Raw genomic sequence first — 15,372 nt, forward strand, 5'->3', positions numbered from 1 at the left:
AACAGAAAGGTACTATAACAAGAAGGCCAAATTACGACCACTCAGAGTCGGGGATTATGTACTAAAGGCCAAAACCCAAGCAGCGAAGGACCCGAATGAAGGGAAACTGGAAAAATTGGAATGGGCCATACAAAATCACAGCAGTAGCAAGTAAAGGAGCATTCCAACTAGAAACAATGGAAGGAAAACTATTACAAAATAAATGGAATGTCGCCCACCTCAAGTACTTCCACTTCTGAAAAAAGACGTCGCCCGAGCCGTACTCTTTTTACCTCGCCCGGGTTTTGTCCCAGTCGGGTTTTCTCGGGGAGGTTTTTAATGAGGCGACGAAGGGGGACATCTCGAGGTTCGAAGCATTGTTCATTGCCCCGCCTACCGATTACATCTCCAGGCCGAGCAATGAAGGGACTAGATATAAAGAATCTCCATTATATGTACTAAATCGACATGTATATCTGACATGTGAATAAAATCACTCCATTATGTATACGAAATCAACACGCGTCTCCAATGTATGAATGAAACTGGCATCCACGGTATCCCAACAAATAAAATAGAACACCACCTCATGATGGGATATTACTTCGATGCCAACTCGGAAGTAACATCCCAATGGCTAAGGCTATCGACAAAAAATGAGATCGACATCGCTCGAACCACAACAGGATATTACGTCGGCACCAGCTCAAAAGTAACATCCCAATGGCTAAGGCCATGGACAAAAAATGAGTTCGACATCACTCGAACCACGACCTGATATTACTTTGGTGCAACTCGAAAGTAACATCCCAATGGCTAAGGCCATCGACAAAAAAATAAGTTCGACATCACTCGAATCACGACGGGATATTACTTCGGCGCCAGCTCGAAAGTAACATCCCAATGGCTAAGGCCATCGACAAAAACTGAGTTCGACATCACTCGAACCACGACGGGATATTACTTCGACGCCACCTCGAAAGTAACATCCCAATGGCTAAGGCCATCGACAAAAAATGAGTTCGACATCGCTCGAACCACGATGGATATTACTTCGGCACCAGCTCGAAAGTAACATCCCAATGGCTAAGGCCATCAACAAAAAACGAGTTCGACATCACTCGAACCACGACGGGATATTACTTTGGGGCCAGCTCGAAAGTAACATCCCAATGGCTAAGGCCATCAACAAAAAAGGAATTTGACATCACTCGAACCACGATGGGATATTACTTCGGCACCAGCTCCAAAGTAACATCCCAATGGCTAAGGCCATAAAAAAAAGGAGTTCGACATCGCTCGAATCACGACGGGATATTACTTCGGCGCCAGCTCGAAAGTAACATCCTAATGGCTAAGGCCATCGACAAAAATTGAGTTCGACATCACTCGAACCAAGATGGAATATTACTTCGGTGCCAGCTTGAAAGTAACATCCCAATGGCTAAGGTCATCGACAAAAAATGAGTTCGACATCGCTCAAACCACGATGGGATATTACTTCGGCGCCAGCTCGTAAGTAATATTCCAATGGCTAAGGCCATCGACAAAAAATGAGTTCAACATCACTCGAACCACGACGGGATATTACTTCGGTGCCAGCTCGAAAGTAACATCCCAATGGCTAAGGCCATCGACAAAAAATAAGTTCGACATCACTCGAACCACGACGGGATATTACTTCCGCGCCAGCTCGAAAGTAACATCCCAATGCTAAGGCCATTAACAAAAAATGAGTTCGACATCGCTTGAACCACGACGGGATATTACTTCGGCACCAACTCGAAAGTAACATCCCAATGTCTAAGGATATCGACAAAAAATGAGTTCGGCATCGCTCGAACCACGACGGGATATTACTTCGGCGCCAGCTTGAAAGTAACATCCCAATGGCTAAGGCCATCGACAAAAAATGAGTTTGACATCGCTCGAACCACGACGGGATATTACTTCAGTGCCAGCTCAAAAGTAACATCCCAATGTCTAAGGCCATCGACAAAAAATGAGTTCGACATCACTCGAACCTTGACGGGATATTACATCAGCTCCAGCTCGAAAGTAACATCCCAATGGCTAAGCCATCGACAAAAAATGAGTTTGACATCACTCGAACCACGGCGGGATATTACTTCGGCGCGAGCTCGAAAGTAACATCCCAATAGCTAAGGCCATTGACAAAAAACAAGTTCGACATCGCTTGAACCACGACGGGATATTACTTCGGCACCAGCTCAGAAGTAACATCCCAATGGCTAAGGCCATCGACAAAAAAATGAGTTCGACATCACTCGAACCACAACAGGATATTACTTCGGCGCCAGCTCGGAAGTAACATCCCAATGGCTAAGGTCATCGACGAAAAAAGAGTTCGACATCACTCGAACCACGATAGGATATTACTTCGGCACCAGCTCGGAAGTAACATCCCAATGGCTAAGGCCATCGACAAAAAAAGAGTTCGACATCACTCGAACCAAAACGGGATATTACTTCGGCACCAGATCGAAAGTAACATCCCAATGGTCAAGGCTATCAACAAAAACAGTTCGACTTCATTAAAACCACGACGAAGCATTATTTCGACACCAATTTGAAAGTAATATCCCCACAGCTAAGGTCGTTGCTAATGAAAAGAGTTCGCTAAACTCAATACAATAAGTTTAGCATTTCAATAAAGCGTCGGAGCGACGTGACTGCGGCAAAAGTCGTCGTCAAACAAACAAAAGAAAGGAAATGATTTAGAGATATACGACCAAGATAACCTTCATATACAACAAATATGTTACAAATATTTGTCTTTACAAAGGGCTCAAAAATGCCCTTACAAAAATCGCGAAGCAAAAAGTAAGTACAAAACAAATACTACACATAATTTTTAGTGGGATACACATCTTCGTACCAAGAGTCGGTGGCGGGTCTGTTCGCATCATCAGAATTAATATCATCTCACTCAGACGAGAGAGGATCATACCTGCATGCTTCACGAGCTGCACGAGCCTTGGCGCGGATATCCCAAAGCTCCGCTACAGACGCCCTCCCATCAATATGAAGAGACTTGTACGCATCAAGCTGAGCCTCGGCGTGAACCCACAACTCATATAAATGTCGAGGCACCACAGGATCAACAAGAGCATAAGATGTAGAAGGCTACGATGGTCGTCGCACGTCCTCCGCTTTCAAAGAATCCACTTGCTTGTTCAATACGGGCAGTTCTGCCTCAAACCCTTGAATACGCCCCTCAAGTTCCGCTGTCTTAAGCGCATGCGTCTCCATCTCCTTAGTCCGCTCTAACCTACAAACACGGAGGGCATCTTCTGAAATCGCCTCCTTAAAGACGGCAGTCGTCCTTTCCCTCTCAGCACATGCCAATCTATCAGCATTCACACTTGACTCACCCTTAAGTTCATCGACCTCAGCCGTCTTCATATCTAGTTCGGCAGTTAAACTGGCTACCTTCGATTGAAGGTCGGCATTTTCGGCAACTAATCCCCTACTTAGCTCGTGCTCATTTTCCCTGGCTCTGAGGGCTGCCTCAAGCTTACTGCTACGGGCAATGACCTTCATCAGGTCCTCATCTCGTTCCTTTAACTCCTCGACCTTACACGCCAGTTGATCCTTTATCTGCTTGAGCCCTTCACATAACAATTGGAAGTCGCGATCCTGATTGTAGATGTCGGCCATCACCCGATGCTTGGAGCAATATTCTTGGTACTTGGAAGACATCTTTCCATAGGTGGTCGTCCTCCTCCTTTCCTGACGCTTATGCTCGATCTCCATGATAAGGTCTAGCACGAGAAGTAAAGTTAGAACAAATGAGCCAAAAAAAATAACACATATCCATCGACGAAATAAAAAGAAAAGATATTTACCCGTAGAGCCATGCCAGAAACACTTCGAGACAACTCCGCATCACTCATCACTTTAAATGCCTCGCTCTCAGGGGAAGCACATAAAGGGGCAAAAGCGGATGCCACCTGATCATAATCCGACAGCAAGTCGTAGTGCCCAGGAATGACTATGTGTCGATCAGAACCCTCCATTCTGACCTCTACATAAGTATGACGCTCCAAAAACTCGCGAACATCCCCTGGGTCGACGTCAGAGCCCGAGACATCACCTCGGCGTATAAACCCCCACCGACAATGGATGATGCGCCACCCTCAGCGGAGTGCATAGACCCCCCTCCTTGATAAACCTCTTCTGTTTGGGGAGACCTTCCCGCCAAGATGGCGTCAGCCATAAACGTGGGTACCAGTGTCGTCTCTGATGCACCCGTCCTACTCTTACTATTATCGACGACCATGCTCTTCCCGAGCTCTATCCTCTTTTTTTTCTCAACGAAGATTTGTCCCCATTAGAGGACTCATCCACGAGGTGATGTACTGGTAAAGACGGGACCTCCCCCCGCACAACCATATCTCGAGAGGGGTCCCTCGCCTGCACCAACTAAGCATGACCCTCTTAGGCAGACTCATCCAAAGTGAACTGCATTCAGAGGCAATAACTTAACGAAATACAGGGACTGAGGCCCTCCACCTAGAAGCTCTGCGACCTGTCATCATAAAGAGTCGTGTCAATAGACAATGTTATATAGCTGAAGAGTGATATAGAGGAAGACACTTACCAGATGAAACTTTCGGCCCAAAATGTTTCATGAAAGCGGGCCAGTCTCGAGTCTTCGTTGCATGCGGCAGCAGACGGGCTACCCAATCCCTTATACCTGCAATGGGATGGGGTGGGCGCCCATAGCTATAAAAGAGAGCCACAAATAAATACTAAGGTGAATGAAGTAGAAAAGAAAGAGTAAACGAGTGGCGACACTTATGATTCTCATTCCACCGCTCCAAGAATCTAGCAGGGTCAGACACGTTGTGTTCAGTTCTGACGAAGAAGTACTTATGCCAAAATTTGCGACTAGCCCGGTCAACGATTCCGACCACCAGCCCTTTTGTCCCGCGGTGCCTCAGACGCACCATAGTACCCTTATTAAAGTTGGGTGAAAATAGTGTAGAAGGTGGTGAACGGTAACTTCGCATCCTGCCAACTCCGCGTATTTTGTCAACAATAGGAGTATTTTGAGCATGTACGGGGAAAGTTGTGCCGGGCAAACCTGATAAAATTGGCAGAGTTTTTCCGCCAATGGGAGAAGGGGGAAGGAATGACCAATCACGAAGGGGTACTCATAAAAAGAATAGTACCCCGGTCTATGGACTTCCACGAAGTCCCTTCCCGCTGGAACCATCTCAATATGAGCGGGAATGTTATATTTTTCACAAAGGGCATCGATATGGACTTGCTCAGTCTCAGAGAATACTGAGGCGGGGGTAGAAAGGGGATATTTAAGAAAGTTGCTTCGAGTCATGGGGTGTCTCGGCAGTAACTTCTCCACGATAGGAAAGTTATCCCCTTCCTCCATCGTCATGTCTTCACCACTAGAGGGGAGCGCCATGGATAACGGGGTGGCGTCATAAACCCCCTCACGAGATTGGTGTGTTCTAGGCATCTCTACAGCGGAACAGAGAATGGAAGAGAGAAAGCAAAGAAATAGGTGGACCAAATACGGGAAGGACGAGAAAGAATAACCAGAGACGAAATGGCCAAGAGTTTTTGAAAAAACAAACCCTCCACCTATTTATAGGATTGGGTGGCGCCCGAATCAAAGCGGAAGGCTGCAAAATGGCACCAAAATCAAAGCGACAAACCATCAGCCTCTTCCTCGAAAACACGTATAATGATGAAACACGTAGAAGTGACGTCATTTCTCGATAAGACACACAACCCAAGGTATCATTGGGCACGCTAACCTTTCATTGCTAGCAAAACCATGGCGATTCGTAAAACCAAATTTCTCCACAGGTGTGGGTGATGTTTGCTTATCGAGGACGCACCAAGCCGCAACCTCAACAAGCGGAGGGACTAACTGTATCAGTCCAAATTTGGACGACCATGGCTACTGTCGAATATGACACGGGACAAGGTCCTCACGACATGATATCCTGTGGCCGTTGAAGACTGCGACGATTGACAGTGATTAAAGAATGCACGACCTTTCCAGTAGTATAGGCCCAACAGGAGGCAGTAGGAATATACTTTCGAATATTCTCTATAACATGTCTTTTAGGGTTCAGGAGGAGATTGTCTTTTATATACAGTGAGTAAAAACCCTGGTATGAAGGAGGGACTTTTGGCTAAGAACACCCATTGTAATATATTTCTACATTCTAGGTGATCATTTTTTACGCCTAATCTTTCGGTTCCACGAGATCAATAAATATTACCTACCTTATTCATCCCTTATGTCTCTCATTCTAGAGTTTATTATACTTGGCTGAGATTTACCCCTTCATCTTCTTTAATTGATTTAATCAAAAAGGTTTCAATATCTTTTGGATCAAACAATTGTATGCTTTGGTCTTTGGCCAAACCCGCATGGTTTTCCCCAAAAGACCTCACAACCTTTAAGAGATTCCTACACCTTATATATAAGCTCTCAATCTTTTCAACTTCCAATGTGAGACTTTGTTCGCACACCCAACAATTGTCATCATTGTAGCATGTTATGATGACTCTTAGACAACAATACTTATGCCTTGATTCAAAGTAAGTTAGAATATATTGCGAAGATCTATCCATAAATTGGTTAGTTTTACTCTAATTGTCTATTTACCTTAATCCTCCTCTTTTTTATCCCTGGGAGCCAATAATAATAACCCCCCACTATAATTCCTAGGGCTGCTTATCGGTTGGATTGGGCGGTTAATTACTTTTAACGGTTTGGCTTATCAGTTGTCGGTTTTTAAATGTATTAATCCACTAGCCACCCGATAAGATATCGGGCAAATTGATATCAGTTTAGCTCTTATCGGCTTAATTCAATCAAAAGAAAATAAAATTTAGTCTCTGTATGTTTAAATAGGTGGTCGACGTACTAAGAGGGACGAAGAAAAAGAGGCACCGTGATGGGTAAATCATCTGTCTAGAATCTTATTTATGATTATGCACATTGGCCTTAGTCCATGTGAAAGATTTCCAATTGGCCGTTCTAGGGTTTCTAATGAGCTGGAGAAATCCAAATTTTAGAAACTCACTGAAATTAGTGAACCTGCTCAAGTTCGTTCCCCGAGGCTTCCATATAGTCTACTGTCCGTGAGAGTAAGCATATGGTTCCTTTCTGTTGCTTATTTGTTTTATTTCTTCTGCTTGGAGGGCGAGGTGTCTAGGAGTTCACTGTTAGCTAGTTGTTCCTGATCAAGTTTTTGTCTGATCAATTTATTTTATTGGAAAGAAAATATATGTAACTACACTGATTTTGTAAATTAGGTTTCATAAGTACTCCAATTTTGTCAAAGAAAGGTTTTTGATTATTTAATATACTAGTATCTATAAACGTGTGTTTCGCGTTAATAATGGCATATGATGATTTAAACATTTATTAATATGAAGGACAATAAAATTTAATTAATGAAAGAAATTTTACGTATAACAATACAACAATCATCTAAATACTGAAAAATATTATTATATTAGCATAATACATGAATTTAAAATAAAAGGATATCATCAACACTTAGACAAATGATCAATTTTGTCATGTTAGTTAGATAATTATATATTATAGTTTAAAAGTATTTAATGTGATGGTATCTTAACGAACACTTCTTTGTGGATAATTTTTTTTGTGTATATTTCCTCTTAATGCGTTGGTTGCTCTGCCTTACCCAGAACTCTTGTTGTCGAACTTGATATCCCTCTTGAAAGTGAAACATACAGCTGTTCTTGCAAGAAAATATATTTGCGGTAAATATAGTCCGATATTTAAGATGTTTGCCCTTGTGCTTTATTTATTATATTTGTAAAACATAAACATACTAAAAATTATTTTCACATAAGCTATTCGAAGATCAATTTTAACTTAGTCTATTATATATACGATGAAACTAACATACGTAAGAAATAAGAAACTTGACAACAAACATGCATGGTAGAAGGTCATTTGGTATTAAAATATTTAAGTATTCTTCTTGGTAGTAATTATTGGTATCATTTTCTGTTGAGTCACAAACTGAAAATTTGTTTTTACTATAAAATTTTGCAATCAAATTTTTATTTAGTTGATCAACATATTCATTTCTGCTAGCTAAGATATCTTTTTAATTCTATCGTGCGATTTGCATAAATTGCATTTTAATCTAACCATAGAAATATTTCTCTTATTAAATACACTATTATTACAATTGAGATTGATAACTAAGTGTTCAGGAAGAACCAAATCATCTTTATTAGATGCTCTTCTTCGTTTCCTACACGAAGCAAGAAAAATTGAGTACTGCATCAGTTCTTATTTTATATTTCCTGTCAGTTGAATCTTTTTCGTTTGACGCCAGAAGTATAACTTTGGCAATCTAGTTTTTATAATCTCTGCTTTTGTCGATTTTGGAACTACTGGCGGTGCTTGACAGAAATCACCTCCCAAACCATTAATTTTTCACCAAATGGCTCATTAATGTCCAATATATCTCTAGAACTCTGGGCAATTATTTCGATCATTTGACACTTAGCCATAAGTGCTTCATCCCATATTATCAATTTTATTTTCCTTATAAATTTAGCACTATTGCTCTACTTTGATATATTTATGATGGTTATTCAAGTTGTTTGAAGAGGTACATCAAATCTAAAGTGGGTGGTCTCACAATAAAATCGTTGTTGGTACACCACTTGCTATTGTTGCTAATAGTGTCATGCCTCTTGATATGATATTTGCAAGTAATGCATGACATAAAATTATTATTTCGATTCCGTCGGAGGCATATACAAAGAATAATCCCGTTATACCAGAGTTGACTCTTTATAATATAATCTTGAAAGCTTGTTGTTGTTTAAGATTTAGCTTTGATTGTGCTTCCTCATACACTTGTATAGCATTTTGATTCTTAATAATATACTAACATTTTTACTTTGTGTTCTAACTCTCATTTTATGGAATAAATTTATGTACCCTAAGATTTTTTTAAACTTGAATAAGAAATTTACTCGTATGATGAACTTAGAGAATAATTGAATTGGATTTTCTTGCTAAATAATTAATTAAAAGATTTAATTATTTGGTTTAAACATAAAAAATAATTTATTTTATGTTTATTCAGATCTTAATATTAGTTCATCTCTTAATTTGAATATTTAATATTGTCACGACCCGGATTTTTCACCCTCGGGAGTCGTGATGGTGCCTACTAATGAAAGCTAGGCAAACCAACTATTTGAGCAAATTAACTTTTTCCCATTTTAATCCTTTAACAATTATGAAACAATAGCTTATAAACAGCGAAATTTAAACAAGCGGAAGAAACAATAAAATTATTTGAATATATCCAATACAACTTCTTAAACAACGACTACTCAAAACTGGTGTCACAGCTTCACAGATGGTCTAGGAGTACTACAAACAAAGTCTGAAAGATAAATAATACACTAGTTCTGAAATACGTAATTGAAACAGGATGAAGGGATAAAGGGAGACGTCAGGGCCTGCGGACGCCTGCAGGATTACCTTGGATCTCCGTATGGACTGAAGGCAGCCACCCAAACTAAGGTCCAAAAGCTGCTACTCCGGGATCTGCACACAGTGCAGAGTATAGTATCAACACAACCGACCCCATGTGCTGGTAAGTGCCTAGCCTAACCTCAGCAAAGTAGTGACGAGGCTAGGACCAAACTACCAAACAAACCTGTGCAGTTAAATCATATACAACGGAAAGTAGAAACAGGAATGTACAGTCAATAATGGGAGGGGAAAACATGCTGCGGGGGAAATGTCAATTAAGGAAAAGAAGACAACAAGTAAATACGAGGAACACCATATCTAAATATTCAACAAGAACCAGAAATCAAACAAGTGCACGGCATCACCCTTCGTGCTTTTACTCTCGTCCTCATAATAAGAATTAATATAAACTACATGACATCACCCTTCGTGCTTTTACTCTCGTCCTCACCATAAAATCAATATAATCGGCACGAAATTGTATATTGCGCGACACAGCATCACCCTTCGTGCTTTACACTTTTCCTCATAAATTCATACACGGCATCACCCTTCGTGCTTTAACACTCTCTCACCAAAAAAATATACGGCATCACCCTTCGTACTCTAACACTTTTTCTCACCCAAACAACATTCACAAGCAATAAGGCAAGGAAATGAATAAAATTGCAATAAAATCTCGGCAAGGGAACAATAGTTTAACAATCACGTCTCGACAAGGGAACAATATCAAAAACATCACATCCCAGCAAGGGAGATAGCATTAAAAACAACAACATCCCGGCAAGGGAGACAATATAATAATTCTCTTCTCTTTTTCACTTTTACTTCACAACTCACTTCACAACTTGAGCCAATACTCTATAAAGTTCAATTGCCAATTTACTTCCACAACTTATTATACAACTTGAGCCAACGCTCTCCAATACTCAAATACCACTATTTCTTCCACAAACTTTACTCAACAATAGAAATCATCACAAAAGGCATGAAAAATACAAATGGAGTCATAATAATCATAATATAAGACTCACGAGCATGCGTGTCACCAACGTATAGATACTCGTCACCATGCCTATACATCGTACTCAACAAATAACACGTAGCAAATAGGACACAACTCCTAATCCCTCAAGCTAAGGTTAGACCAATCACTTACCTCGATGCCACGAACACAATTCAAGCCTCAACTATCACTTTACCCCTTGATTCCACCACCAATTCGCTCGTATCTAGCCACAAGTTACTTAATTATATCAATAAATGCTAAATGAATCAATTCCAATGCATGAAAATAGGTTTTCTAAAGTTTTTCCCAAAAAGTCAAAAATTGCCCCCGGGCCCACATGGTCAAAACCCGATTACTCATTCCCCCACGAACCCAAACATATAATTTGTTTTGAAATCGAACCTCAAATCGAGGTCTAAATCCCCAAAATTTGAAAAATCTAGGTTCTACCCAAAACACCCAAATTTTCCCATGAAACCATTGATTTTGAGTTAAAATCATGTGAAAAGATGTTAAAGATTAAAGAAAATGAGTTAGAAATGACTTACAATCAATTTGGAGAAGAAATTTTCTTTGGAAAATCGCCCAAGAGAGTTTATGTTTTGAGAAGATATGAAAAATGGCTGAAAATACGTCTAAGTGTTAATTAACTGGTCTCAGATGTCGCAATTGCGACCAGGGTTCGTAGTTGCGAACCCCTCAAAAATCTGTTGTTGTCGCAATTGCGACTAAGTATCGCAATTGCGAAGTCGCATTTGCGACCGGATTGTCGCATTTGCGATCAAAGGGAATTCCACACCAATTCGCAAATGCGATGGCCATTTCGCATTTGCGAGATCACTTTTGCGATCGCTACGTCGCATTTGCGACCCCAAGGCAGATCAGGTCCTTTAACATTTGCGACGATTTTCTCGCATTTGCGAGCCAATGCGAAGCCTACAGACCTGCAACATACCAGCAAATTCCTAAGTTAAAAATCCACTCCGTGGCCTATCCAAAACTCACCCGAGCCCTCGGGGCTCCAAACCAAACATGCACACCAACCTAAAAACATTATACAGACTTGCTCGTGCATTCAAATCACCAAAATAACATCAACAACTATGAATTTAGCATCAAAATCATGAAATCACTTAAGAACATCAAAATTTCCAAGTTTCTCAAATAAGGTCTGATTCACGTCATTTCAAGTCCGTTTCTTACCAAATTTCACAGACTCAACTTAAATCACATATAAAACCTGTACCAGGCTCCGGAACCAGAATACGGGCCCCATACCATCAGATTTCAAACACATTTCATCTCCAAAAACTCATAAATATTCCATAAAATAATTTTCTTTAAAAAATTCATTTCTCGGGCTTGGGACCTCGGAATTCGATTCTGGGCATATGCTCAAGTCCCATATTTTCCTACGGATCCTCGAGACCGTCAAATCACGGGTCCAGATCTGTTTATCCAAAATATTGACCGAAGTCAACTTAAATTCATTTTAAAGGCAAAATTCATCATTTTTCACAGATTTTCACATAATGGCTTTTCGGCTACGCGCTCGGACTGCACACGCAAATCGAAGTGAGACCGAAAGAGATTTTTAAGGCCTCCGAACACAGAATTTATTTCTAAAACAAGTGATGACCTTTTGGGTCATCAGAAATATTAATTATAATTTTATCCGCCATAAAGTTTATTTTCAAAGAGTAAAAGATTGGTATGACATTTCACATTTAGATCTTTATATTTGTAGAATTATTAGTGGTATTTACTCTTACCAATCATTTTTTTCTCTCCTTCTCACACATTTATATTCTTAAATATTTTCTTACTTGTTGTTTAATAATTGGGTATTTTTCAATATTACACGAAAAAATTGATAAAAAATATTATTTGAGTAGGAAAATAGTTCAAATGTAATATAAAATATATTACAGTGAGATATTTTTTCTCTCAATTTCAACTCTTTATGCTGTCCATTTAATATTACTTTTATTTTTCCTCCGTATTGGACATTATGGAGTGGTATTGTATTGTCAATATGGAGGATTCTTATGAAATTGATTTTGTTAAACCTTCGTACATATTTTTAATAAGAATTTAATAGATAAAATTTTATTAATTTTAAAATCTTAAATATTAAAAATTAGCATAGAAGGTATTGTAGTCCAAAAAAAATAGATTATTGCAGTTATGTCCTTTCCTGTGAGTTCTTCTGTTTAATATTTTAGGGCTATTATGATATATTAATATTGTATTTATGCTTTTATAATAATATATGCTCTCATTTTTCTAAATAGATTTGGACAATATATACATTCTCAAATTAAATTAGTAATAGGAATTTTTAAGAAGTATATCCTAAAAATAATAGGATACATGACTAAAGATATTTACTTGTTCAATTTTATATGAATTAGATACCCCAAAAGTAATTATACTAATAGGATTCCTAAAGATAATTATGTAGGATTCCTAACGTGTAATATTATGTCCTAAATCTGATAGGATTATAAGACAAATATCTAGAATTCCAGTTATGTCCTTTTATCATGAGTTATTATGCTTAATATTATAAAGTTATTTTTGTAAACCGACATTGTATTCATGCTTTTATAATAATATAGATATATATAGATAAAAATAAATTTGATATGTATATATATATTCTTAACAGGTTAACGGATTATCCGTTAAGAAAATTGAATAATCCGCCCCCAAACCGATAAGCCGTTAATAAAAAAATTTCAATCTGTTCCCCGTCCGTTAAACTGTTAACCCGATACCAATAAGCCATTAAGCTTCGGTTTCGATTCGGTTTTCGGTTTCGGTTTGGTTTTGAACACCCCTATATTAATTCCATAAGTGAAGCCTGAGAAGAGTAGTGTGTATGTAGATTTTACCCCTACTCTAAAATAGAAAGACTGTTTCCCATAGGCCTTGTTGTAAGATAGTTTGTTATTGGCAAGTTGGAAGTTGGATTCTTCCCACATCGGAAGAAAGAAGTTCCGTGCCTGTCATGTGAAACACTCCCGAGACCGACCTTACTCGTACCGTGCCTGTTAACCTCAGAACTGATCATTATGAAATAGCACATAACAGGCACGAGATTGTCTCAACAGGCACGAGACTGACTCAACAGGCACGAGATTAACTCAATAGGCACGAGATTAACTCAACAGGCACGAGATCCTAGAGTTAATTATTTATTTGAATTTTAAATTCAAAATTCGAATAAATAGTCGTGTCTGTTTGTGAAACAAGACATCCTATCAGAAAGGGTCTGTTGGTTGCCTATAAATACACAAGAATTCCAACGAAGTGGAAATAGAAAATCACAAGTGTTAATACAGGCTTTGTTGTATCCTGAAGAGAATCGTTTTGTATTTTCCCTAAATTAGTATACAGGCGATAACTCTTTAAGGACAGTCGATTTTCACGCCTCAAAGCCAATTTTGATTATTATTTTCTAACAATCTTAAAGAGTTATTCTGCTATGGAGAAATTGATGTCTGTTGTTGAGAATCCGAAGGAGTTCATCAAAATTGATTGCTTTGATGGAACGAACTTTACCCGTTGGAGAGACAAGATGATATTCTTGTTGTCCGCTCTCAATATCTACTATGTTCTTGATTCTGCCTTGCCTCTGATGCCTGAGCCCACAGCAGAAGATTCTGACGTAGTCAAGGAAGAAAGGAAGAAACGAGAACATGATGAACTGTTGTGTCGCGGCCATATTCTGAATACTTTGACAGATCGACTCTATGATCTTTACTGCAATCTGAAGTCGCCAAGAGAGATTTGGACTGCTCTACAAACTGCATACCAGAATGAAAAACGAGGTATTGACAAATTCCTGGCTCTGCAGTACTTTGAATTTAAAATATTTGATACTAGGCCTATAATGGATCAGATTCATGAACTGCAAATCTTAGTATCAAAACTAAGTGATCTTGAAGTTAAAATTCCTGATGCACTTCAAATAGGTGCTATTCTTTCGAAATTGCCTTCCTCTTGGAATGACTATAGAAAGAAAATTCTACATTCTATGGATAAAATGACTGTGGAACAATTTCGTACTCACATTTAAATTGAAAGTGAGACTCGTGCTCGTGATGTTATTAGTCAGCCTTCGAGTTCCGCAGTCAATTTTGTCAGTCAGAATGGTTCAGGAAGTGGGAACAAACATCTGAAAGTTTCCAAAAAGTCTTCTTTTAAAAAGAGAAAGAACTTTAGTTGTCATCATTGTGGAAAGAAAGGCCATATGATTCGGGACTGCAGATATAGAAAGGCAGGAATAAATTTCAATGCAGGCAATACCGAAAAGTCTAGAAAGATTGAAAAATCTGGAAATTCTGAAAAGGCAAACATAGTGGAAAATTCTGCCCAAGGACTGGTTGCCATGGTTTCCGCAATGCAAATTGGTATGGTCACAGAGTTGAATGTGGCTACCGCTGCTACAAATACTCAAGACTGGTGGCTAGATTCGGGTGCTACTATTCATGTCTGTTATGACAAGAAGATGTTCAAGACATATGCAGAAGTGCAGGATTCTGAACAAGTCTTGATGGGAAACCATGTTGCGGCAGATGTTGCTGGAAAAGGAAGTATTGAGATTAACTTCACATCTGGCCAGAAGTTGACGTTACTGAATGTGTATCATGTTCCTGATATGAAGAAAAACTTAATGTCCGCTGCTTTGCTGTCAAAGAAAGGCTTCAAGATAGTTATTGAGTCTGATCATGTAATAGTGTCTAAGAATGGTGTTTTTGTTGGAAAAGGCTATAACTGTAACGACATGTTCAAATTGAGTATTAATGAAATAAATTATGTTTCTGCTTACATC

General features: G+C 39.1%; 1 protein-coding gene across 1 annotated transcript; it reads right to left on the reverse strand.

Moving 5' to 3' along the window:
- Positions 1-3,126: 3,126 nt before the first annotated feature.
- LOC138888543 (uncharacterized) lies at positions 3,127-4,019 on the reverse strand. Its single transcript, XM_070170422.1, has 2 exons — positions 3,863-4,019; positions 3,127-3,764 (listed from the first exon to the last, which is right to left on the reverse strand). Exons 1-2 carry the CDS (start codon positions 4,017-4,019, stop codon positions 3,127-3,129), a joined length of 795 nt encoding a protein of 264 aa, XP_070026523.1.
- Between the last annotated feature and the right edge of the window lie 11,353 nt (positions 4,020-15,372).

The sequence above is a fragment of the Nicotiana sylvestris genome, chromosome 3, assembly GCF_000393655.2.
Source record: "Nicotiana sylvestris chromosome 3, ASM39365v2, whole genome shotgun sequence".
Classification (NCBI taxonomy): domain Eukaryota; kingdom Viridiplantae; phylum Streptophyta; class Magnoliopsida; order Solanales; family Solanaceae; genus Nicotiana; species Nicotiana sylvestris.